At 37.2% G+C, this 24,877-nt stretch overlaps 4 protein-coding genes across 8 annotated transcripts; 1 reads left to right on the forward strand and 3 right to left on the reverse strand.

Moving 5' to 3' along the window:
- Positions 1 to 1,439: 1,439 nt before the first annotated feature.
- Positions 1,440 to 2,327, reverse strand: LOC103970610 (MYB31 transcription factor31). Its single transcript, XM_009384451.3, has 2 exons — positions 2,007 to 2,327; positions 1,440 to 1,930 (listed from the first exon to the last, which is right to left on the reverse strand). The coding sequence occupies exons 1-2, from the start codon at positions 2,267 to 2,269 to the stop codon at positions 1,585 to 1,587; spliced, it is 609 nt and encodes a 202-aa protein (XP_009382726.2). The 5' UTR covers positions 2,270 to 2,327; the 3' UTR covers positions 1,440 to 1,584.
- Positions 2,328 to 7,636: 5,309 nt separating this feature from the next.
- LOC103970613 (SKP1-like protein 1A) lies at positions 7,637 to 10,902 on the reverse strand. Its single transcript, XM_009384454.3, has 2 exons — positions 10,472 to 10,902; positions 7,637 to 8,060 (listed from the first exon to the last, which is right to left on the reverse strand). Exons 1-2 carry the CDS (start codon positions 10,769 to 10,771, stop codon positions 7,887 to 7,889), a joined length of 474 nt encoding a protein of 157 aa, XP_009382729.1. The 5' UTR covers positions 10,772 to 10,902; the 3' UTR covers positions 7,637 to 7,886.
- Positions 10,903 to 11,820: 918 nt separating this feature from the next.
- On the forward strand, positions 11,821 to 17,433 carry LOC135586807 (RNA pseudouridine synthase 2, chloroplastic-like). 4 transcript variants are annotated; one of them, XM_065089457.1, is made up of 8 exons: positions 11,827 to 12,189; positions 12,478 to 12,621; positions 13,987 to 14,256; positions 14,750 to 14,952; positions 16,387 to 16,465; positions 16,800 to 16,975; positions 17,059 to 17,191; positions 17,314 to 17,433. In XM_065089457.1, the coding sequence occupies exons 1-7, from the start codon at positions 11,854 to 11,856 to the stop codon at positions 17,171 to 17,173; spliced, it is 1,323 nt and encodes a 440-aa protein (XP_064945529.1). In that variant the 5' UTR covers positions 11,827 to 11,853; the 3' UTR covers positions 17,174 to 17,191; positions 17,314 to 17,433. The 4 variants fall into 4 exon arrangements, with proteins under 4 accessions (XP_064945530.1, XP_064945531.1, XP_064945529.1 ...); XM_065089456.1 differs by having other exon boundaries at positions 11,828 to 12,189; positions 17,059 to 17,433; XM_065089458.1 differs by lacking the exons at positions 17,059 to 17,191; positions 17,314 to 17,433 and having other exon boundaries at positions 11,821 to 12,189; positions 16,797 to 16,933.
- An 826-nt stretch (positions 17,434 to 18,259) lies between these two features.
- On the reverse strand, positions 18,260 to 22,910 carry LOC135582230 (enoyl-CoA hydratase 2, peroxisomal-like). 2 transcript variants are annotated; one of them, XM_065089460.1, is made up of 11 exons: positions 22,726 to 22,910; positions 22,592 to 22,614; positions 22,347 to 22,452; positions 21,466 to 21,536; positions 21,255 to 21,327; positions 21,099 to 21,138; positions 20,778 to 20,850; positions 20,550 to 20,700; positions 19,379 to 19,449; positions 18,710 to 18,883; positions 18,260 to 18,617 (listed from the first exon to the last, which is right to left on the reverse strand). In XM_065089460.1, the coding sequence occupies exons 1-11, from the start codon at positions 22,792 to 22,794 to the stop codon at positions 18,533 to 18,535; spliced, it is 936 nt and encodes a 311-aa protein (XP_064945532.1). In that variant the 5' UTR covers positions 22,795 to 22,910; the 3' UTR covers positions 18,260 to 18,532. The 2 variants fall into 2 exon arrangements, with proteins under 2 accessions (XP_064945532.1, XP_018675659.2); XM_018820114.2 differs by having other exon boundaries at positions 22,539 to 22,614; positions 22,726 to 22,790.
- Between the last annotated feature and the right edge of the window lie 1,967 nt (positions 22,911 to 24,877).

A 24,877-nucleotide genomic window follows, 5' to 3' on the forward strand; every position in this document is an offset into this window, starting at 1 on the left:
GAACATTTTTAAAAGAGAAGCTATTGATTGCTTGTTGCCACTGCACTGGTTTGAGTATTAGGTAATAACAGACCCAAAGGATATTGTTCTGTTTAGAAAATAGAACATGGGAAGCTACCTCAGATTTCGGCCTACCTAACCTGTTGAAAAAGTGGAACTCAGGTGATGGAAAAGCACATTTCTTTATTAACCTCTTTTGTTGGAAACTTTTAGGTGGTGTTCTGTCTTATGGCCTATCCAAAGATCTTCCATGTGCAACTCATTAAAAAACTGCAGGGTATCATCCAGTTGAAGATATGACCTTCCAATTTAGCTTAACATTTACGATGAGTTGCTTGCAGGGATTTGAGGGCCAAAGTTGTTGAGAAAGGACTCATGGAACTCATTATTAAATGTTAAACTAGATGCATTGTGAAGGCCAAAATAAGTTGCTATCATAATAAGAATCAAGGGCAATCAAACTCCTCAAAATGCTAAAGCAAAAACTTGGTGTGCAAGGAATGTTACTAGCAAAAAATCCAGCATCAGAGAATGAAAAATGTTTCTTGAAGTTATTCAGTTGGTATGTGAATTGTGTATTTTAGAATAGACAATAGATTTGGAGTTGAGAGCATTTTGAAGTCACTGGTGTGCCCAAATTATTTTGCATATATTTGAGATGATTTCTGAAACTAAAGATAATTCTCTGCCTTGAATTACATGTAAATCTATGGAAGAAACTTTTTTCTCATGTTTGTTGCATCGTTCAAGTGTATATATGAACTTGTCAATTGAGCCAGAAAGATGTTTGAGGTATTTCTGACTGTTGCTCCCTGAACATGATAAAACATTATCGATATATTATATGTCATCACAATATGTTTTTTACATCGAGGCACAACTATTTTGTATTTTCCGGCTTAGTAGCTACCTGACTAACTGCCAACTGGTGTTTGCAATTCTGTTTTAGTGTGTAACTAAATGTTCAGTAACTTTTTGTATGTAGATTTAGAACCCCATAGCTGATCACTACATGCGTCGTCTTCATGGAGCCCATCATGAGACAACAAGAGGATAAAGACATGGACAGCAGGATCCTTGCCTGATAACCTCAACTCAGATAAGGGAGGATGGGTGTTAGGTGATTGCTTTTTGATGTCTGTGGTGTGGGGAAAGCTTGGCTACTGCTATGCTCACAAAGGGGGTTGCCATGGATAAGGTTGAAGTTTCTTAGTTGCATCTCTCCACTCTTTATCAAGTTTGGTTACCTACCTTCCGCACATCACGGCTTGTTGCCTCTCATCCACACCCACATGCACTGCATATGACTGGGCAAAGCCTCGAGTGCTTCACACACAGCTTCAATTAACATTGCAGAAACCAGACCCTTAATAGGTCAAGTAAACAACCATTTATGATCCTGTTTGTTTTCTTTTATGCACTCAATAAATACTTGGAAATAAGAAATGGCAAACATTCTTTAGATTACTACTTTATCTGCTTGTAATTTTACAAAATGGGAGAAGAAAAATGAAGTGGAGTAAGACTTGACTATTGGATAACTAATATAGCCTTTTCATTTCATCCTAGGCTTTTGCAGACTTCTCACTCCGTTGCCGAATCTGTGATCCCAAGCTGCAGCTGAAATGAAGGCTCTCGACGAAGAAGAGGAGGGCTGATGCAGAGCTCCAAATTAAGGTCGGGACACTTGGGGGCTTGTTGCCGCTGTGCCGATGACTCGTCACTGCTACTCTGCTGCTGCTGTTGTTGTTGCACCTCTTCTTTCCTCTCCGATGAGATTGCGATGGTTGATGGCGCACGCTCGTCGATCGGCCGGTGAGTTATAGGGTCCACACCTCTGCTCAATAACTTCCTCCTGATGTGTGTGTTCCAGTAGTTCTTTATCTCGTTATCTGTTCTCCCCGGCAGTCTCGCGGCTATCAGTGACCATCTGTGTTAAGAGTTAGGATCTATACGTAGGTTAGGAGCCTTCCGCGTGAGGCATACACAGAGGTGCTAAAGCTTACCTGTTGCCCAGTAGACGGTGGAGGTTGATGATGGTCTCATCCTCTTCCTGGGTGAAGTTGCCGCGCTTGAGGTCGGGGCGGAGATAGTTGATCCAGCGGAGACGGCAGCTCTTGCCGCACCGCAGGAGGCCGGCGGCCCTCGGGAGGGTACGCCATCCGCCCTCGCCATGGGCTCGGATGTGGGCGATGAGGCGCTCGTCCTCTTCCTTGGTCCAGGCGCCCTTGTTGGTGTGAGCTTTCTCACAGCATGGAGACCTCCCCATGTTCCTCTGTCTCTCTCTCTCTCTCTCTCTCTCTCTCGCCCTCTCTATTCTCTCTCTTGGTGTTCTCCCTATATAACCAACGAGTTGGTGAGAGAGAAAGAGGGAGATTTCTGACGTCATGATACCATCCACTTGTAGCGAGAGTGGAAAAGGGAACGGGCACATGAAGGATGCGTATAATCGTGGAGTTGGGAGTTCGGTAAGCAACAAACAATGGCTGGCACCGTTGCGGGTCAGATCTTTTTCCCCTCCCCTCACTTGCACAAGTTGATGCGTTATGTCAACGTGCTTGACTCGGATCAGAGTCAAAACGTTGCATGCTGATTAGGTTACATATACACAAATACATTGGTTGATTAAATCTACTTCTATTTCTTTGTTCTACTAGCTAGTGTGCACCACGCGTTTCCTATATGTGAGTGTGCTCTGACTTTAGCAAGATGTCAACGTTACGGATTTCGCATCGGATTTAGTGCGTCTACATGTTTGATAGATGGATCTGTGAACATCAACAGTATAAGAAACAGGAAAGTCTGGTAGTTAAAGCCCCATGAGCTTTAACATTTAACAAAGACCCCTTTGAGTGTAATTCAATTTGAAAAAAAAAAGAAGAAAACCACTATCAATGTGTTCACAATTCTTCATTATGATTTTATGAAAATAACTATATATATATAGTTTATGAGATAGTATGAAGTGTTATTTTCATATATATATATATATATATATATATATATATATATATATATATATATTATTGATTTAAAAAAATTAAGTTTGGACTATTATCTTTTTTGGTAAAAGATAAGTGTTGAAGGTGGATTTTTAGGATCTTAGGATGATCTGACCATGTCTTTATTAATGAAGCTAACTAGTACATTCAAAAATATGCTGCATGAAGTTAGTTTCGAACACTCAATCTTACTTTGATAAGTGAGTTTGATTTATTACTATCAGATTGATATTTTAAATATACAAAAAAATATTGGATGAGGTTTAAAGCCTTCAACTTTTAATACTCAATACATGGTAATTGAGTTTGACACACTCTCATTAGATGAATATTTTTGGTACAAAAATTATGATAAAATATTTAAGTAGCTATTCTTACCAAAATCCATTATAAGCATCAGTATCTAAATTTTAGTCCAAGTAGATCGGACACATGTTGGCACCAGAGAAAGAGAGAGAGAGAGAGTAATGTGGCCAAACATCAAGCAAGTGGGGCCTTTTGGCTCTTTATCTACTGCCATGGCTTTCCCCACATCACATGCCATTTTCTCTTTGCACTCCTTTCGAATTATGTATTCCAAGAAGAATTCCAGATTCTCTTCTTCCTCAAAGGACTTATAGAGTAGTTTCTCTTTAAAGATAGGGCCACTAATGACGTAGCACAAGAGCTCAAACATGGTAAGAGTTGACCGACTGCTGGATTTCCATGCCCTACATTGGATCCTGTCTCTTCCTGGTCTAGTATTTTCCACGCCATATGACTAAGCAACACACTTTCCAATTCACAATCCAATATATGGAGAACGATTTTTTTCTTTCTTTTTAGGCCTTAACGATATGTCCTTTCAAAGTTTGGAAATATCTTTTTGCCTCTCCATAATTTAATATCAGATGTTAAACTCCATATATATCACAGTCGTTAGGGTCTGGTTGGTAAGCTAAGCAGGTTCCCATTGTTTTTTTGTTTTTTAAATTTCTGAAATATTATTTTAGGTTAGAGACATTTAAAAATATTAACATTTGGCTTTATCAACATAGTAAGGTTGTCGATAAATCAAGGTTTGCCTTATCAATCTGTACCAATGTATCGATCAGCCATCAGTATGATACGTATCTAGACGTACTGATGTACCATATGTTAATACGTCGGGGTGTATTGATAGTACAGTAAAATTATCAAAAATAGCTCAAAAATATCTAAAAATAAAAAATAGATTAAGATTTTTAAGTTAGAAATAAATATAAATTTAGTAAAAAAATTAAATTAGGAAAGATTAGTAACACATATCTTTTTAAGGCTTTGAGGAGTAATTTTGTTGTACGCTCCATATCATCCTTTTATTAATATTGAATTATCTAAAAATAATATTTTTGAATTATTAGATTATTTTTAAACAACTTAAACTTTGATATTCAAATAAATAAAGCAATTAATCGATGGATATATTTGGTTCCACCACCAAAAGCAACGATAAGACTCCATGGGCGATTGATGGGGATCTTTTATCCTATGTATTTATATATCAATTTAATATGTTTGACAGACCTAATCATGAAATTGATCTCATGATATAGTATACTAATACACCATTTGCCAAACCTAATCATGCGACTAAGGTTGTAGTCTGATCATTGTGAACCATATGTATTCGAGGTTAAGGTTATGATCCTCTTTACTCTAACGATCTTCATTGTAGAATTGAAGGTCAATGGGATGAATCTCTATTTCTCTGGCTCTTTGTCTAGCTTGACACACCACAACCTTAGTCGCATGTTATAGTAGACATATATAGATTCTCCAACTGTTTATACAATAGTCTGATGTGAACCTTCGTATGAATTAATGCAAATGTTAACCAATTAAGTTTGTAACCATTAGATATTGTCATCTACAAAAATACATGGATGATAACCTTCCTTAAATTTGGTATGTCCCCTCCAAATTGTATCACTTAACTGCAAAAAAATATAAATAGGACCTTATTAGCAAAATAAATAATCAATGTCAAATATAATTTATAATCAACATGTGTGGAACTTTTCTCATCAAGATCCATATTGTAATGACACGATATAATTACAACGTCGAAGAATACACCAATCGTTTCTGAAATAATCGTCCCTCCATAATAACATCAATTGCATTGATAGTGTTTGACAAAAGTCGATATATAATATTTTTAATGTCGATAATAAATCTGATCGCATTCAAAGACTATACCGAAATTGAATGAACATATTTAAATAAGACATTACAAGACAAATAATTTCGTTAATATTTTTTTTAATATTAAATAAATATAAATTAAATTACATTGAATATGAATTTACTTGCATTATAGATGTCTTCGTCCATATGAACTTTAGTCCTGCGATCGATGATTTGTAAGTATTGCTTGGCCTTAGAATCATTTTTGAATATTTTGTTTATCTCCTTTCTTATTATAATTAACATATATCTAAGATAACACATTTAGAGATGCTTGTCCATATCGATCTTACAGAGGACAATGTAAAGTGGTTTCACTCCTGTTATGATTTCATTTATGGTATCCCAAAATCTAAAAGAAAGTAAAGTCTTTTTCATCTTTTTTTCATCGCTTGATCTTGAATATCTAGAATCAGACCATTCATGTGAGGTAACCATAGCCTTAAGATTAACTTTGACAATAAAATTTGTAACAAGCCGAGTGACTCAAGTTTGAGTATCTCATAATTTATATACTTTTGTATGAAAGAGTGAACTTAATGATGATTATATATATAAACTTTATGATTGATTATGCACGAGCTACAAATGGTAACTCGTCAATATCCTTTACTATTATATTCATGCAATGAATTGCACATGAAATCTAAAATAACTTTTTTCATTTTCTCCATCAATTGTAAGTCGACCCTTTTGAAATTGGCTTCATTGTCGATGACTATTTGGATTATGTACTGTGGTCCGAGCTACTCTACTATGGTGTTCATTATGTTTTCAATATAGTTTGCATCCTGAATGCTATCAGAAGTATTAATTGGCTTATGAAAAATTACATGTTCGATCCGATATATAAGAAAATTAATGATACTCATTCTTATTGGTCATGTTCAACTGTCTCACATCAATGTTACTCATATTCATCCCACTGCCTCTTGAAGGATTATATCCAATCATTTAGTTCTTTTCATTTAAATATACTGGATCTCTATGCTAGACTTTTGAATAGAAGAGACCATGATATGATAATATGGACCTTGGGTTGTATTTGTTGAAATCTTATGGAAGCTGATCCATTTTACAATTGTCTTCCTAATATCTAATTTCTTTTCTTTTGTATATGCATATCAATCCGTATCTATTGCATTGTTTACGGAGGATAGGCTTACGAATCAATATCTATAATATTTGGTGTTGATCTCCTACCGAGTCCTCTCATAAAATCACATATTCCACCTTGTCTCATGCTATAAATTCATCTTAACTGAGGAGCATCAGTTGGCTACCTTAGATTGACTGATCTTTGGATTCCTTCTAGTGCGAACCCATTGTGAGTCAAGTGATGGACAAATACCAGTTCTGAGATTTAGATCGATATCATCATCGCAACTCTCATATTTGTCATAAATTGATTACTACGTAGCCTTATAGTATTCTTCCTCAGGTCTTGTCTTATTTTTCATTGTATTTTCCCTTATCTCTTGTAACTTATCTTGAAATGATTTATTGACTTCTATTGGAACTTCCTTGCATTTTGTAATGGCGACGATTCTCGTCTATTTTTTTAGGATGGGCGCTTAGATGTCTATTCCCTTGATATCATGTTCCTATCAAGATTAAATCAAATAAATAAACTACGATTAGTCCTAATTTAAAATAATCAAGATACAATTATACATAGTCAACCCTACTTTGTCATTATAAACATGACAATCAACCTATTGGCAATACATAGAATTGACTTAATATCATTAAATTTATCAATAAATATGCTAATTACAATAATAAAAATAATTAAATCTTAATTAATTTTATTTTAAAGCATTAAATACGTAAATTTGATCTAATATAAGTTAAATTATAATGATATCATCATTAAATATATTAATTACACTATTAACATAATTAATTATCCTTAATTATTTCTATTTCATCACTATAAATATATCAAACATTTTGATAGACATTAAAGATATTTAATTAATCAAATATGAGGTAAATTTTGATATCATCATAATTAAATATACTAATAATATTATTAACATAGTTAATTAATCTTTAATTAGTCATCTTTCATCGTTTTAAACATATCTAACACACTAAATTAAATAAAGGATTAATGGATGATGCAAGACCCCATAATCAGAATATGATTAACGATTGAGATCTAAGGGATCTATGCCACCAGACGGTTAGGTGATCCTGAAGTTGTCTGACAGACTTCCCCAATAACTCTCACTCCCTACCACTGCAGGAAAAAACTGACAGAAACCTAATTAAATAGAATACTATTTTGTACTCGGTTAAGACTTAAATTTGACTCGAGAGTAGCTCTATCCTAACATATGCAATCCGAGAGATGATATTGGAATCACTCTTATGCCTAAAGCTCACAAATTAGGTGGACAAATGTGATGAACTCATCAAACTTATGAAGAGTGATTCTAACACAACTCCAGGAACAGTATTTCAGCAGAGACGGACCATTGTGTGCGAACACGCTATCAATCAGCACAGGCCAATTGCTTGAGAGATCCAACGAAATGATTCTAACAAAATACCAAATGACGTCCTTCTCAAGAACAAGATGTTGTCAGTGTTCTACTTACAATTGTAGACTACAGGATTCACCATGAGGAATTGAGACCCAGAACCCGGTTCTTGGAGTGAAGAATGGCATCACTCGAACGCCCAGGAGTTCTCCTCCCGAACCCGTTCCTCATCCTCGGGCGTGAACTCATTTTCAATGTTGAAGATCTCACGGATCTCTTGTGGCTTCTTCCCCTTGATATTGTCGGCAATAGCTTGGGTAGTTAGATCCAGCAGTCCTTCAATGTTCAGATAGTTTGCAGCCTGAATGCATGATACAAAAGGATTAACACCTCATAGAATAGTACATCCTTGCCTTCTCTGGGTTTTACAAAGCATCTTTAGTTTAAAATGTTTCCTTCAATATACCTGAAAGCAGCATACTTGCGTATTATGCAATGTTCTAAGCCAAAAAAGAAAAAAAAAACATTATTTAAGATTTTCTAGGCACCACAAAGTTGTTATGCTACAGGTTATATGCAAATTTCTGATCATGTTCATTTTCCGAAGGGGTGATTGGAGGGGCCTCTACATTGTTCAGATATAGCATTCGACACAATTGCTCATGAGGCAATTTCAAATCATAAATGAAAGAGTGAAGAAATGATTAAGAGCATACAAACTCAAACTAGGAAGAACAACACACACAATGAAAAGGCACTTGCATGGGTAGTAGTCAATTACGGGATGGCTTGGACTTGCAGATGAGCCTAAACATAGTACAAAGAGTCTTGGAGTGAAAAGCTTCATTTGCAGCTGCTAACCCTCACATGGCACGTAAATAAGAACTAGAAGAATTTGCAATTGCAACCAATATGTATTAAGCTTGCTGTTAGGGTATATGACCCTTCATCCACAAATGTGAGTTTAATATCAATCCTTTGGCCGTGTATGGATTATTTTGAACAGGTAATGTTGAAAAAGATCTTCTTGTTGAAAAGATATTGCCAATCCCTTCTAAGATCACTAGTATTCAATTTTGAAAGAGAACCTTTTTTTCCCCCCTATGAATCCACAGATCACCAGTATTTAGTGGATTAAATAAATTCTCCGTGTCATCCACCATAAGAAGAGTTAAGAACAACATCCCAAACAAATCAAGCCATCCTTTCCAATTTTTTCAGTAGCAATTCTTCAACAATATGATTGGTAGCAATCCATGAAATGGTTTTATCTGGACGTCTGGAATTACATTGGTGATGGACATCTAAAGAAAAGTCAGGGGCCTTCTTGGGACACATAAAAGAACAGAATTTTGCTTTGTTTTAGTGATGACATAAAAGGCAGAGAATGACCTTGAATTAATACAGCTTTATGGTGGAAAAGCTCCATGCAACTGACCTCAAATTGTCAGGAACTAAATATAGAGTTCAAAACATGTGTCAACATAAAGACTGATGACTATCGTTGTAAAGCACCTATGGCAACATAAATCAAACTTAAGTCTGTTAACTATGAAAAGGTCTATGTCAAAAGAAGGTTGTGATCCAACTTCTATAAAGAAGACTGATTACCATCAATTTCGTAAGAACTGTATGATTAGTTTCCTTCAGGAGTACATGAAGTATAACTTAAATGATTTTGTTTCCTTTTGTTATAAATCAGTTGGGTGAGTGTCACGATCTGACTTGATGGACATATTATAATGAAACTAAATGACATTATGAGATTTGAAATTCTAATTTAGACTTGATAAAAAGTGGGGACATATTTCCTTTTGTTATAAGTCAGTACGGACATATTATGACCCATTTAGACCTTGCTTTTGGTCTACGAAACTAAATGACATTATGAGACTTGAAACTTCAATTTCCACGTTACTGATCATATTACAATGATCGAGGCAGAAATATCATGGATTGGGAAATCGTACCATGATCACCGTTCCAATGGAGTAGACTGATTCCAGTAACTGTGGTTTGACCCCCACTTGGCTGCAGTATCCCTAAATAAACTATATTTTGACTGAAAAATCTCAAGGGATGAATAGAGGGAATAATAACAGGAAAGATAGACATGCAATTTTCCTTCTGCAATGGAGTCCACAAATAACCTAAATATCTTCTCTTGACATTATAGAATTCTAAATTTTGATCTCCCACATGAACACTTCTATGGCAAGGATGCATTGACAAACTAGAAAGAAGAAATGGTGGAAAGAAGAATTAGCTCTACCAACCTATCATTTTATCTTTAGTTAAAAGAATCTAACCCACCTACCAAAACTCTGTCACAGGAGGAAAGTATAAAATATAATGCAGCATTTCTAGTAAAGAAGAACAAAAATCTAGTACCAAAGCTATCTAGGCAGCCGCCAGAGCTACTCCTAAAATAAGGACATGGTATTGAGTTTTCCCACAATAAAAAATAAATGTTGTAGAATCAACCACAGAAAAAAGGTATCTAACTGAAACGGAAAAAGCAAACAAAAACAAAGAAGGGCATGTTAATTAAGATAAATTTAACGCGAACCTACTCTATACCTTTTTTTTTTTTTTTTCCAATCACAGCACTCACATATCATAATTGCAATAGAAGAGCTAAAGATTTCTCTACAACCAAACAAGGGGATCATCAATTCCTCATAATGAAGAACCTAAAGCAATCGATATATTAACTCTGCAGAAATGAAACACGAACTAAAAATACGAGGAGAAAACAGAAAGGTATCTCACATTACTGATGTCGACCAGGGTCGCCAGGTCGACGTTGACGAACTCAGCGTCCCAGGACTCGAGGTCCTTGTCGACGCCCCCCAAGACTTTGATGAAGGACCCGACGGCGGCATCGACGTGCTTCTTGCAGTACTCGAGCACCTTGACGAGGATATCGGAGGTGACGTTGTAGAGGGTGATGCCGCCGTCGGCGCAGTCGTCCTCGATCACGTGCTTGATGGTCTGCGACTCCATGGCCACGGCCTCCTCCACCTCGAACACCTCCCCGTCCGAGCTCCTCAGCTTGATCGTCCTCGCCATCGCCGCCCGCCCACCGCTCCGATCGAAAGCTAACAGAAAACAAACTCTGTTTTGGGGATGTTAAGAACTAACTCATTCATCGATGGGATTAACCACTTGATAAATCCTAACAGCAAACTTGCTTCCATGAAATGGTTGGTTCAACACTCGCTTCGTGAAAGGTGGTCTCGCCAGAGCTCCGAAGCGGGTCCCACACAAAATTCATCACTTCTTTCGACAACAAAAAACTGGTAAACTCGAGGGTTGCGGTACACACGAGTAGCCGATGTATCTTTTTATAATCAATGTCCTGCTTCATCTCACGCGTCGCGATACTCTAGCGGGTCCCGCACGAAGTTCGTCGCTTCTTTCAATAAAGAAACAGGTAGATTTAAGGGTTGCGTTTTAAACGGGTGGACTGTCCTGCTTCAACTACTCGAACTGTGATGGACGGCAGTAGATATGGCTCTGTTGCGGGTCCCACACAAAATTCATCACTTCTTACCATGAAAAACAAAATATCGTTCTATGATCGATCTCCTGCTTCATCTACCCGAACTGTGATGGGCGGTGGTAGATGTAGCTCTGTTGCGGGTCCCACACGAAACTCACCACTTCTTTCAATAAAAAAGCAGGTAGAAATGGTGGTTAAGTAAAAATGGTTAGACAAAATATTGTTCTATGATCGAACCGTGATAGGTGATAATAGATATGGCTCTTTCATCATATCATTCCCATCTCGTTGGCACTAAGAAAAGTAATCTCAATGAAATATTCTAATAATTCAAGTTCTGTATACCTAAGTAGTTTCCAATTCAATTGGGATGAGAGCAATCTAACGAAATGGTACATTAATTATGATTTCATGATAGGGAAAATAAAAAGAAATGGTCTATATAAAATTTTATGTTCTATAGTTTTCACCAAAGATTCATTCATTTAATACGAATTAATCAAAATCATATCATGAGCCGTCCATTAGCGGATCAAGGTCGATCGAGTCGAAGGGTGCAGCACGAGATCTGCTTTGAGATTGTCGATCCCTGATTGGAAGATGATGGTATTTGGGTTCTCCCATTATCGAACCGCCCGTTCGTCGTCGGATGATGACGATGCAGCCGCTGCTTCCGGCTGCTGCGTCCTCCTCTTCTTTCTCCTCTCTCAACCTTCTCCGTCGAAACCCTAACCGGTCTAGGGTTTCTCCCAGGGCTCTTCAATGCAGTTCTTATCCGGATCTGGACCCGGAGTCGCCTCCTCCTCGTGGTGAGATTAGAGTCAACCATGCCGGGGTGCGGCTGGAAGAGAGGGTCGAGGTCGGAGCGGAGAAGACGAGGATCGATTCCTGGATCTCCTCTCGGATTCGAGGGGTCAGTCGAGCTCGGATTCAGTCGAGCATCCGCTCCGGCCTCGTCGCCGTCAACGGCCGAACCGTTAACAAGGTAATAAGAGCTCGAGTTTATAGTTCCATTTGTTAGCAATGATCGTAATAATCGAGTCTCATAATATGGGAATATAGGAAAGATAAGGTGATGGATTTTCTCAGCAAAAGGACAAGGAACACTTAGCATTTTCTAATTCATACATGGAACAAACAAATCGACTTGATCTTAATATATACTAGCATTTATTGTTTCAGTGAATTGTCATTATAATTTGATGTCCAAGTATATATTGATGTGTTCTTGTTTGTCGGTGTGCTTATTTTCTATTTGTATTCATCTTGGTAGGTTTCCCATATTATCAAAGGAGGGGACATGGTTAGCTGCATGATCTCCAAGTTGCAACCTTTGAAGGCTGAACCAGAAGATATGCCTTTGGATATTGTATATGAAGATGAGCATGTTCTCGTTGTCAACAAACCTGCACATATGGTAATTTGTTGTTGGTGTTGGTCAAGTTTGTTCATTTTATATTATTGATGGTATACTTTCAGCATTATTAGTATTTCATCACTGATTTAACCATGAAATGGAAGTGCTAAATTGAAATTGATATAGATGGGAGTTACAACATGGTTAGTTTAACTATGTTCGAGTGTTATATGTTAATGCTTCAAGATTTTCATATATTTCATTTGACTTTGGAGTATTCTTTTACATTCCTTTTAATTGTTTGAATTACCTATCACTCTCTACTAGACTAGCAAGCTATGACATCACACAATTATTATCTGGTATTCGCTTGCAAAGTTCCTTTGTAAGATGGACTCAAATTTTAGACAAGCCAACTTATGGGATCCTCATCTTTTGGTTATTGTTTGATTGCAGTACTCTTCAGGACATATCATGCCATCTTGCTTGTATTTATCTATAGCACGCCAGCACTATCTTATATGCATATAAGTAGCGAATTATTTAATAACAAGTCAGTTCATATTGGATTCAGAACTTGGATAGAAATCGTTCCTCGAAAATCTTACCATGATGATAGTTTCAATCACACAATCCTACAGATGTTCAATACAGATAAGATGTTGAATGTCTGGCTTGGAGAACAATTATTTATAGTACAATGCGATGCATCATTTAGCTTTGGTATGATGAATGATCCAAGTCATCTAAATCATGTTCTGATACCAATTGTGGGAGACATGTTGCCTGCACTACCAGGATGAACAAGGCCCTAAAATGTGATTCGCAAACTTGTTTATATAGCACTATATTGATGCTTTCTTGTTGAAAGAACAGAACAATAGGTCATTAGAATCCTTTGTGTGAGAGAATAATACATTTATGATGATCCATTCAAAAGCACTACTTGCTGTAAATACATTAGCTATAGAAAATAAGTTATTGTAACACCTTTCTTTATATGTAGTTATTGAGTGTAACTGAGAGAGAGATATAACAATAGCCTTTGATCAGTCCTAGTGAGAATCAAGTTTGGTGGTTTTTGGTTTCATTATCAACAAATAAATTTGTAGAATTGTCTCATTGTTTAGTGATGCCTTCATCTTATGGAAGATGAAATGTTTATACAAACGTCATATAGCAATTTATATTATTTTTCCAATTTATCTTAGAAATTTGAATGTATGAATAACCATTGAATAGGCATATACTTTACACTCTTACTGCATACGTTTTGACAATGCATTTATTCTTTTCAATTTTAAAATTGTGCTTACTGTTTTTTGTTTTCATCTTTGTTTACCATTTAATTTGCAGGCCTTGTTTCTTTTAACTGATCCACTGGTTTTTCATCTTAACTTTGCTTGTTATATGTGCTATTTTTAGGTTGTTCACCCAGCCCCTGGAAATGCTAATGGGACACTAGTAAATGCTATTCTTCACCACTGTAGGCTTCCAATAAGAGCATTTGCAAACAATATCCAAATTTCTGACACTGAGGAATGTTCTGAATCATCTGACAGTGACACTGAAGAAGTTTGTGCTGATCAGTCTTCCATGGAAGAAGTGGGCGTAGAAAATTATGAGGCTCTTGTTCGTCCTGGTATTGTGCACAGATTGGACAAGGGGACAAGTGGACTTCTTGTTGTAGCCAAGGTGAGCAGCAATTTCTGGAGATATATGATAGTTGTCTGCTGATATCCTGTTGAGCACTTTCTTTTTTTCTATAATCCATGAGATGGACTAGGAATTAACATGCTGCTCCAAGCATGTTCCAACAGACCCATGTTTGAGATGCATGGTAAATTATGTATGGAGTATCTCCACTTATGACTGGATCAGCATCTGCATCCATATTTTAGACTAATTGAAATTACTAGGAATTCCTTTTCTCTATAGGACAATTTGTACATGGTGGATAGCAGTAAATTGCAATGTATTGGCTACAATGATCTACAAGTTCTATTGTTAGAAGTTCAACCCTTCATACTCTTCAATTGAACTGCATAGTTGCTTGATACGAAATATCTAACAGTTCATTATTTGCATCATTGTTTTTGGATTGCTATTACATGCCACTTCATTACAAGTCAGATTGTGAAAATAAAACGTGGGCTTTCATATTATTTTTTTAACTTTTTGGTGACAGGATGACCATTCCCATGCCCACCTAGCTGAGCAGTTCAAAAAACATACAATCCATAGAGTATACATGAGTCTTACTTCTGGAGTTCCTAATCCAAGTTATGGAAGGATAGAAATACCCATAGCTCGTGATTCTAACAACAGGATTCGGATGGTTGCTGTTTCTGGTTTGAATAACAGTAGACATGCTCGCTATGCTGCTAGTAGGTGATTGATGTAAATTCTTTTCTTGCATCATCCATTCTTCTTCCAATCTATATAATGCATGTTGTCTTATAATTGTTTAAGATTTCTTAACAAAATAAATTAGAGAGAGGCTACTTGGAAATGTAAGTAATGGAGTGACTACCAGTCTTCTCTTCCCTAATTCTGACAATGGGATCAATTGAACACTTGAGAGTATTGACTCTGATCTCTTTGTTATTTTCAAAAGTAATGTTGCTTTTTGATTGAAAGGAGATTCTTTAAACTATTATTTGCTTTAGTTAATTGATTACTATATTCTACTTTTATATATATTGAAATGACAAGAAAGCAATGAAATACTTTTGAAACCTTTACTTGGGCATGCTTCGCTTGAAAGAAAACTTCAAAGCATGATGTTGGGCAAGAGCTGCAATTGTTGGTCACACAATCTTAAGCTCTAAGCAGTAAGCAGGATTAACTTTCTGAGGATAAAAAAAACCTAAAGGTTTCATTAATATGATAACCAGCATTCGTTAATATGGAAGTTTTTTGTTTATCTTGATTATCAATTCAAATTTGAGCTAATATTACCTTTTTGTTAAACCGAGACAGTCCGAAAGTACAAAATTTTTCTACAAATGCAACTAAAGTTGATTCTAGAACACTCAGAGCAAACTTAGGCAAAGAAAGAACTGCAGAATTTAAATTGAATTTGCATCAAGGAAATTGCCTGAAAGAAGAAACTTGATCAGGAATAATCCATTGGTTGAACGGAAATCACATTCAACCAGCTAATTTTTCCAACTCTTCGAGTTATGACAATTGAGTGGACATGTTCAGAAGAAGGATGTTTGAAAAAATTGTTGTTCGACCATAAACAGTTATCAGTTGCCACTTTCAATTGAAAAGAAAATAAAAACAACAAACTATATCATTACTTGAATAAGCTGTTACTTCTAAGCTTTGATTCCTTATTTGCTCTTATGTATCTGGGAATTCCATCTTTGATGAATTTGTGTTGTCAAAGTTTTTTATTATTTAAACTCCCAATGTGATATTTCAGAATCTATTTTGATTTTATTTTGCCGCATGTCTTTTAATTGTTGGAGAAATGTTTCTTGATGCAGAAGCGAAAATATTGTTATATTCAAGGGCATTTTGTTGTTAAGATTTCAACAGGCTATAAGATCATACAAGGCCTTGATGGCCTATATGTAGGTATCTGTGTTCTTCAGGCTAGATCTCATTGTGTGTGCGTGAGATAACTTCTCACTGTGATAGGCATGGGGACATGTTTTATGTGGTAAATAAAAATATGTTGCTCCCACACATTCATCACAATCTTTGTTTGGTGCCTGTGAAGAGCTATCCTTTGCAGTCTACTATAACCCAGGTTTTTTTTTTTTTTTTTTTTTGCATCGAAAGTATCTTTCACATTTGACTTGTTGATTTTAGGTACAAGGTAATCGAGGATTTCATGGGTGGTGGGGCAGCTCTGGTGCAGTGGAGACTGGAAACAGGTCGCACTCATCAGGTATAAATATGTGGACTGTTTTTCACATTAAAAAGGTTCATAGATAAAATTATAATTTTAGTCACTGACGTTGATCCGATTTATATTCCTATACTTTTGTAAGATAAAAGGATCCATTATATGCTTTTTAGGAATTTCCCATATCCTTTAATTGAAGTTCCTTTACAAGGCCATACAAAAAACCATTTCATTACTTGTTTTATTCATCAAAATTAGCAATAATCATATTAGACTCAACCTGGAATACTTTTCATTAAATCTAACATCAATGTGCATTACTTTCTCTGGGATACACATCTATTTTGTATGTTGTAATGCTTCCATCACCCAGTAGATCCGTGCGCATGCAAAGTACCTTGGAATTCCCCTGTTGGGCGACGAAGTGTATGGAGGTACGAAAGACATGGCTCTGTCACTTCTCAGACCAAGAACTCCTCCAACTTACCATGGCCACCTCTCAAACATAATATCGAAATTGCAAAGGCCATGCCTCCATGCTTTTTCAATAGGGTAAGGATCTACTCCAAACTCATTTGATGTTGATACTCTGCTTCTCTAAGCTTACCAACTTCATGTTTTCTGTTGCTTTATAGATTTAAGCATCCTCACACAGGTGAATTCCTACAATTTTCATGCCCGCCACCTGATGATTTTTCCAAGGTATTGGATCAGCTCCGATCTATATCTGACTGTTGTGCAAAGATTTAGGAGATGGAAGCGGACCAGGTGTGTGACAGCATGAGAACTTGATCTCTATATCAGAATAATGTGGTGGTTACTTAATGCAATTGTAGAACAGTTGTGATAGTATTTGCTACAGTCTCAAACTAACTTTAATTCCATACCAGAATTGGATTGTGAGGAGTGAGCCCGAGGCATCAATATGACATTTGGATGATAACATAACCCCAACACACAAAGTTGTTTTAAGTTGTTGGCCAACATCAATATATTTGGTTTGATGGTCTTGCGAGACTGAGCTTTTTGTATCTTGTGGACCATACAAGATAAAGGTGGTGAACTATGCATGTGGGTTGGATTGGCAAGTTTAAGGCTCCAAATACATGATGTAGTGGCTATGTGAGTTCCATGGTGCACCTACCAAAGATCTACTGATAATGTCATATGCATTCACAGTGAATTCGTATTCCTAAAAGATCTACTGCTGGTTAGTGAAATGTTGGAATTTGAGAACTAACTTTGTGTGCATATAATTTTATGTTAACGATACATTTGATATATATTTTTTGATTTGTATATGCATGTAATGGCGGAGTCCAAACTCTTGCATCCGTGTCCATCTATCTCGAAACCTTTCTCTTTCCTGCTTCACCTGTCGTGATAGGGAAAACATCTGACAGAACAGTCGGATCATGACAGTCGCTCTCTCATTCCTCGATCTCGGCGTGATGATCAAGTCCCTGACATGATTTGTTGATATGATCGTCCATCACCGGTTTAGGACACCTGAACTTGATCAAAGTGGGTTGGGTATATATATATATATATATATATATATATATATATATATATATATATATATATATATATATATATATATATATATATATATATATATATATATATATATATATATATATATATATATATATATATATTATTCAACTCCCAAGTCATCTTTGTGTTTGAATATTATACCTCCTCGTTAAGGAGAAATGCATACTTCCCGGATATCCTAGACATCCATCATAGGCATGTGTCGTCTGTGCCCTAACTGTCAGTTCATATTTCAACAGAATTAACTGTATTTCTTGTAGCATATACTGCATGAGCTAAAGATTAACTCCACACATCTTTATCAGAAGTCCATAAAGGGTATCTAAAAAGTTAGGGCTAGCACATCATTACACATAAAAACATGAGAATACATTAGAAAAGGAGATACTAAACCAAGTTGAACGATGTCATTGGTGCAACAGCTTTATATGGCATTATCGACAGATGTATCTCACTTATTTCCCGATATAAGCTTACAACTTACGTGATATCAACAAAGGTAAGAACCTGTCCCCAATGTTCATCATGATCCTGTGCCCAAGTCTGAATTCACAAGGATGAGTTGTGCTTGAGTAGCACATAGCCAGAGAGGACAGCTCGGTTTCGGTCCTTCACCTTAGTCTGATATATGACTCTGCAAATGCAAATTCTGGTTTGGGTATCCAGACATTTGTGTACACTAAGAAAGAAAACATAATGGAACAAAGGACACAATAGAAAACTTGCCTTGAGCCTTCAAGCCACATCTCTGTCACTAAAGTTTCTCCAGGATATACATGTAAAAGAAAACGACCAAAGATGTTTCTCACTGTCGTCTGTTCCCCATTGCAAATACATTTTATGATGGCTCTGACAGCAAATCCAAGGGTACACAAGCCGTGCAGTATTGGGCGAGCAAACCTTGGAAGTCAATATAGGTCATTCCTTTATATGTCAAGAAGATTGATCACAAATAAAAATTACACTAAAAGCTTTTGAAACAACTGGGAGACTAGCTAATCATCATCAATCAAAAACTTGGATATATGAAACTTTACTATAAAGTAAGCTTTTGTTTCAGGAAGAAAAATACCATAGATATTTAAGATAGGCAATAACCAAAAAGAAAAAAAAGAATGGATAAGAGAAATGATTAGGCATCCAGGGCCGCACTGTGACCACCTGAGAACAACTAATAATTTTCTATTACAGTTCACTGAGATCTGTTACAACTAGATCAGGTCTCATCTAAACGTGCTCTTTCATTGTGACACTATAAATCATTAAAAGTAGTTGAGTTAGTGGTCATAATAGCAACATTATTCCACTTATCATAGAGCAAAGAAGAAAATAAGAACATTAAAAACAAAAACAAAATATTGAACCAAGGGCAAAAAACATAATTTTATAGCTTACCCTGCAGCCTGTGCTATCATTGGGTCTGCATGGAGAGGATTGTAATCACCTGATAACCTATATAACAGAGCCTGCAATTGCATCGTATAAAGGTATAAGTTCATTTAACAGGTAAAAGAAAGGCTTGAAGTTCCCTGGATAATAGTCATTAAATTAGAAAAGAATGTTCCATTATTAACTGGCTGTAACAAAAATGTTGAGACATGTCTGCAACACAAACCGACATATCAACAACTGAAATGGGTCAGCATCCTGATGACAATACTTGGCAAGGAGACAATTGGGTACAAGGATATGCAGGAAAAGAATAATAAAAACCGATGGTACTTGTGTTGCAATTTTGTGATAATGTGGCTATTGGGAGTTGAGTTCATAATAAGCACTAAAATCATAAAAATATCCACTTCTTATATTGTTATGTTGTTTGATATAGGGAAAACAACATTATTAAAGTCTAACAAGTATCTGACTCATATAACACATATATGTATCTGATAGCTTATGAGTATTAACGCAAAAGTGCATGTAACACTCTTACAGGTATAGCTGTTACAGAAAAAATCTCATCACATGAGGATATATCAGAATTCACAACGTTGCAAAGTGACTCCTTCTTGTAGTTCATTATGGCAAAGACCGCGATACCATTTATATTAAACTATGTTAAGACATGCTCATATTCGACTTTATCAGGGATCACAACTGTATAATTCTTATGTGCTTAGCTACAGTTGTAACACTGCTAGAAAAGTTTAGACCTCATTGAACGAATCGTCTACATGGGAAATGCTAAATGGTAAATAACTAAGCAGATGCAAAAGAAAATGCATCCAGTACATAAAGTCATATGACATAACATATTAATGAAAATTAGCAAAAAATCTTCACATGTTCACTTACCTGAGAACTTATCAATAGACATCAAGTATTGGCTCCTCAGATATAAGAGACCACATTACGGAGGAACATATTATGAGAAATGAAATGCAGTGAGCATAAATTCAATAAAGAAAACAGAACAAATTAGCATATGTAAGATCCCATATACATAGTCAGCAATCTCAAATTCTCAATTAAATCTATGCATAAGTAATATATCCAAAGTATTGGAAAAATCAACGTTGGTACAATGGCTCATGCAACAATCAATCTGTTGATCAAAGTAACAAACCTGAGATTGTTGGATAGTATCTTCATATACTACAGTAGGTTGATGTTTGGGAACTGAAACATGTAAAATCTGATTATCTGGGTAGGTTTTATATGAATATGGATGAGATGAGCTTGAAAAACCTCCAGAACCACGCAAGTAGATTGTGCTTCTGCAGAAGACAGGTAGTTTAGAAGATGTAGCTCAAAAGCTGCCACTTGGTAGTGTAACCATTGGCATCCCACTGACCTGTTCATGCACAATGCTTCACCAGATTCTTTCAAATAACTTGTAGTTTCAAGCTCAATAATTGTCGCTTTGCCTGTAAAAAAATTACTAAAGTCCATGTAACTATAACATAAATCCAAAATCTAACATAATTTACTACATGTTTAAGAAATATCAATTTCTTTCCGTAAGCATGATAAGAACAAGGTGGAACGTATTCCCATATGTCACAGGACAAGTGAAAAAATAACTGAAATAAGCAGTTCCACTTAGACAGAGTAATTTGCAAGTAGAAAAAGTTAGAAAAACTAGAGCTGAAGATCAAACAAGAATAAAACACACCTTTGTCATGCAAGCCGGCAATTGCTACCTTATTTACAATCTGGGGGAAGAAAAACACGAGCGTAAATGCTATAGTGCTTACTGGATGTCAAACCCGTGAGTTGGCAACTAAAGTAAACTACATATAATTGACAATTTAGATGACTGAAATCTTACAGAGCCACTTGAAGGTAGAGGCCGAAAGATTTCTATGTATTGTTGACCATGCAAAAGAAGCCTAGGATCATATCTGCATAAAGAATGCAACATTTAGTTAAGCAATGCGACAATAGAACAAATTTTTGGATCAACTTGAAATGCTAAGACAACAATATGCTAGTATTATCAATAATCAATAATATAAATAATATACATGGAAATTACTCACTGCAGTCCACTAACTTTTTCAAGTCCAAGACCTTCTGCAAAAGGAAAGAGAGCCGCAAAAGTGGGCAAAACCTGCATTTTCATGATTTCAATAAAGAGAAGTAATTTGTATCTTCAACCAGAGTAAGCACCGCCCAAGATGCACGATGATGTAGACTTCAGAGACTAATAACATGTCATAGATTTACAATGATCTTAAGGGCTTAAATCTATTATTCATAAAACAAAAATGGAATAAATAAGCAAACCAGTGAAAGCAATAAGTGTCACAGCAGCAACACCAAACATAAGGGAAGGCTTGGTACATCTGTTCATAATCACCCTATAAATCATGCTCTATCTGTAGTTTGATTGATTCAGTTATAAGAGTCTTCAACTCAAACACTATTGACTATGACTCTAATTTACAAATTTCCAAGGATCCAATTTATTCTATATTTTCAATGTTGCCTTCCTTTTTACAAGAACATTTTATACTGCTCAAAACGTACACTACAAGCAACGAAACATCCATCTAAACCACAGCTAAGACTCATTAAGATGTTGACCAAAACTTAGGAAAATAGATTATCGAAGCACTTGCCTCCATTTACGTATTGTTTTGCAGTAACTATTAATAGAAGCAAATTTTAAATCCAAAGCTACAAAGAACAACTCTAGAAGGCAAGGATTTACAATACCATAAATTTGCAATTAAATAGGATGCACAAAACTTTGTGTCTAATTGAAGGGTTAGACCTCCTCCATTACTTTTAATAAACAACAACAATCGAGCCTCTAGCAGAGACACTTTTACCTCTAAACAAGTGTCGAACATGTTACACAAAACCCAATCGAAGTATGAGACGAAGAATAACTCTACAGAAAGCTTCCAAATGTAACCTGGATGGACTTTTGCCCGTTCCTATGGTAAACGTAGTTGAGCTCCTTCTCGTCCACTGCATCTCCAGCGCATGCTCCGACCCCCAAAGCATAGAGCGCCGCATCTCTATTCGCAACAGAGACGACGACGACAATAAAAAAGAAGTGACAATAAAGAAAACGAAATAGAAAAGGGAAAGCATTTTATCGAACAGGAAGAAGGCAAGTAAGCCGAGAGACGCCGGATCTTGACGCATCGAACAAACCTTTCAGTATAGCAAAACGAAGTCTGCGGGAAATAAAAGGAAGAAAGGATCAAAAGAACGAAACCGACATCACCAACCAAGCGACCAAATTCCTCGAGGACAAAAGCCTCGAGAAGAGAAGTGGGATAGATCACCTCGGAGAACTTGTGAGAGATCACCAGATCGGGATCGATGGCGGGCGCCGAGCGATCGGAACTCGTCATGGCTCGGTCTCCTCGAGGAACAAGAGAGAGAACCCGTGCAACACTCTTAACAGATCGAGGAGACGGAAACGAATAGCGATCGCGCCGCCACCGGTGAAAGAAATATCGCCTGCGGATTCAGTGGACTACGCCAAACGCAGTACACTGAATTCCACCAGTCATGGCCTGCGATCCAATTACGTGTAAGGTCCACATTTCTCCTCATCAAAAAAATCTAATAATTGTTTATACTTATTTAAAAAAAAAAGCCAAACTAAAATATTAATTAAATGTCGAAACTCGATATAGTTAATTATTATATTAATAAATAACATTTCTTATTTTCAGTTATAATTTAAAACATATTGTATAATGATTAATTTTTATATATTAATTTAAATATTTAAATTATTTTCTCCAACAATTTCAATCTTTTTTTTCATTATCAAGTAAAAAAAAAAAGAGTACATCCTCCATAGAAGAGAACACATAAAATTGAAGAGAATCGATCAATCTCTCTTGCAAACAAAATACAAACTATTATGAACTACTAATTCTCGATCAATTTATGCATTGCTTAGCCTCTCGATCCACATGAGAGTAATTACATCGAAAACAATCTCTTCATCCGGCTCGATCAATAGTCTTAGCACTGCCTCATACTTCGCACAAAGAGACCTTCTTTGATAGCAGCTGTTTCATTTAAGATGTTCTCCTTAGCATTCCCCTGCAAGAACACATTAATGAGTCCTTAAGATGAACCATAGGGCTCCTTCCGCCGATTGCTCCCATACGAGTTCAGTTTATATCAGCCATTTGACCATGACATGAATCACTATTTCTGGGTAGGCCAAAGAGCTTCTGTAGTACCCATGTTGGCTGCGTCACCGTCCGCAGGGGCATACCGATCCGACTGCACGTCGGAGCCGCCGCGATAGAAGCCGTCGTTTTCGCAGTGGCCGTACTTGCTGCAGAATTGCCCGCCGGAGCACGACTTCCCTCCCGCTTCCGGTCCACATTGCTGGGCGACGCTGCCCAACGGCGAGGCCACGCTAAAGATGGCCAAGAACGAGAGCTTCGTCTTCCTTTATGGTCTCCAGGAATAGGAAACGAGGATCGGAAGATGGATTTGGAGGGTCGCATAGCTTATATAGAGTGGCTTCGAGTACTACCGCTGCATCATTGAAATCCCAAACGTATACCTTGGAGAGGATCTGAAGAAGACTTACGACTTCGAGACTGCTAATAACTTTGCACTGCTGCAATTACTATAATGTCAGTGCTGCTATGATTACCAACTACGACAACTCATCGAAGGACTGTCAAAAGAGCCATCAGTTTCAAGGGGACATGGCCACATGCCACAGAGCTCAACCAAGAATCTTGGTCATGTCTGATAGGGAAAATAATAGCCGGATGACGCGCGCCGTGACGACAGCCCCCAGAAAAGCAATAACGCTGACTAGACCCGCCCCGACAAACTCCCGTTGTTGAACGGCGATCTCCGACCCCGCATGGTTGACCATGACAAGGCAGGACAATGACCTGCCCCCCGCCCATACCCTGCTACGAACCGCTCCACCACGCGACCCCGACGGCCGAGTCAGACGCCATCAGAGGTACTCCCTCACTCCAGCAGGCGGTCAAGTCAGGTAACGCTAAACCCATCTATAAATACACCCGAACTCGTAAGAGAAAAGGAGGACACTCTCAACACACTCAACACACGGAGGTTTCTCATCCTCCTAAACCTCCTCCACATCTTTCACTGACTTGATCGTCGGAGGGGTCGGGTCGAGCACCCCGACCCGACCTTTGTGCAGGTGCGACGCCTTTGGAGCTCACCGCCTCTGGAGATCCAGCAGACTCGAGGGGCTCCCCCATCCTTTGACCACCACCTTCCGGACCCGAACCAAGCCGCGACGACCTCAGGCCCACAGCTGAACAGTTACTGACCGTAACATTTTGGCGCTAGAAGGAGGGCCGGGAATGTCGACTGGTCAACGAACCCGCCTAGGCGATCCCTCAGCTGCAAGGACCCACCCGGTCGGGACCTCGGGAGACCATCCCCCGCGGGAGGAGCCCCAAGACGAACGTCTCACCG

Source organism: Musa acuminata, chromosome BXJ1-11 (genome assembly GCF_036884655.1).
Source record: "Musa acuminata AAA Group cultivar baxijiao chromosome BXJ1-11, Cavendish_Baxijiao_AAA, whole genome shotgun sequence".
In the NCBI taxonomy this organism is placed as follows: Eukaryota; Viridiplantae; Streptophyta; class Magnoliopsida; order Zingiberales; family Musaceae; genus Musa; species Musa acuminata.

Coding starts and splice junctions, on each gene's coding strand:
- LOC135582230 (XM_065089460.1), bottom strand. CDS start 22,794: ATGACGAGTTCCGATCGCTCGGCGCCCGCCATCGATCCCGATCTGGTG. Junction 21,328..21,465: donor GAAAAAGTTAGTGGACTGCA/GTGAGTAATTTC, acceptor TTCTTTATGCAG/ATATGATCCTAGGCTTCTTT. Junction 20,701..20,777: donor GAAGCATTGTGCATGAACAG/GTCAGTGGGATG, acceptor TGTCTTCTGCAG/AAGCACAATCTACTTGCGTG.
- LOC103970610 (XM_009384451.3), bottom strand. CDS start 2,269: ATGGGGAGGTCTCCATGCTGTGAGAAAGCTCACACCAACAAGGGCGCC. Junction 1,931..2,006: donor CACCGTCTACTGGGCAACAG/GTAAGCTTTAGC, acceptor CTCTTAACACAG/ATGGTCACTGATAGCCGCGA.
- LOC103970613 (XM_009384454.3), bottom strand. CDS start 10,771: ATGGCGAGGACGATCAAGCTGAGGAGCTCGGACGGGGAGGTGTTCGAG. Junction 8,061..10,471: donor CCCTGGTCGACATCAGTAAT/GTGAGATACCTT, acceptor TCATGCATTCAG/GCTGCAAACTATCTGAACAT.
- LOC135586807 (XM_065089457.1), top strand. CDS start 11,854: ATGATGACGATGCAGCCGCTGCTTCCGGCTGCTGCGTCCTCCTCTTCT. Junction 14,257..14,749: donor GACTTCTTGTTGTAGCCAAG/GTGAGCAGCAAT, acceptor TTTTGGTGACAG/GATGACCATTCCCATGCCCA. Junction 16,976..17,058: donor CTCCATGCTTTTTCAATAGG/GTAAGGATCTAC, acceptor GTTGCTTTATAG/ATTTAAGCATCCTCACACAG.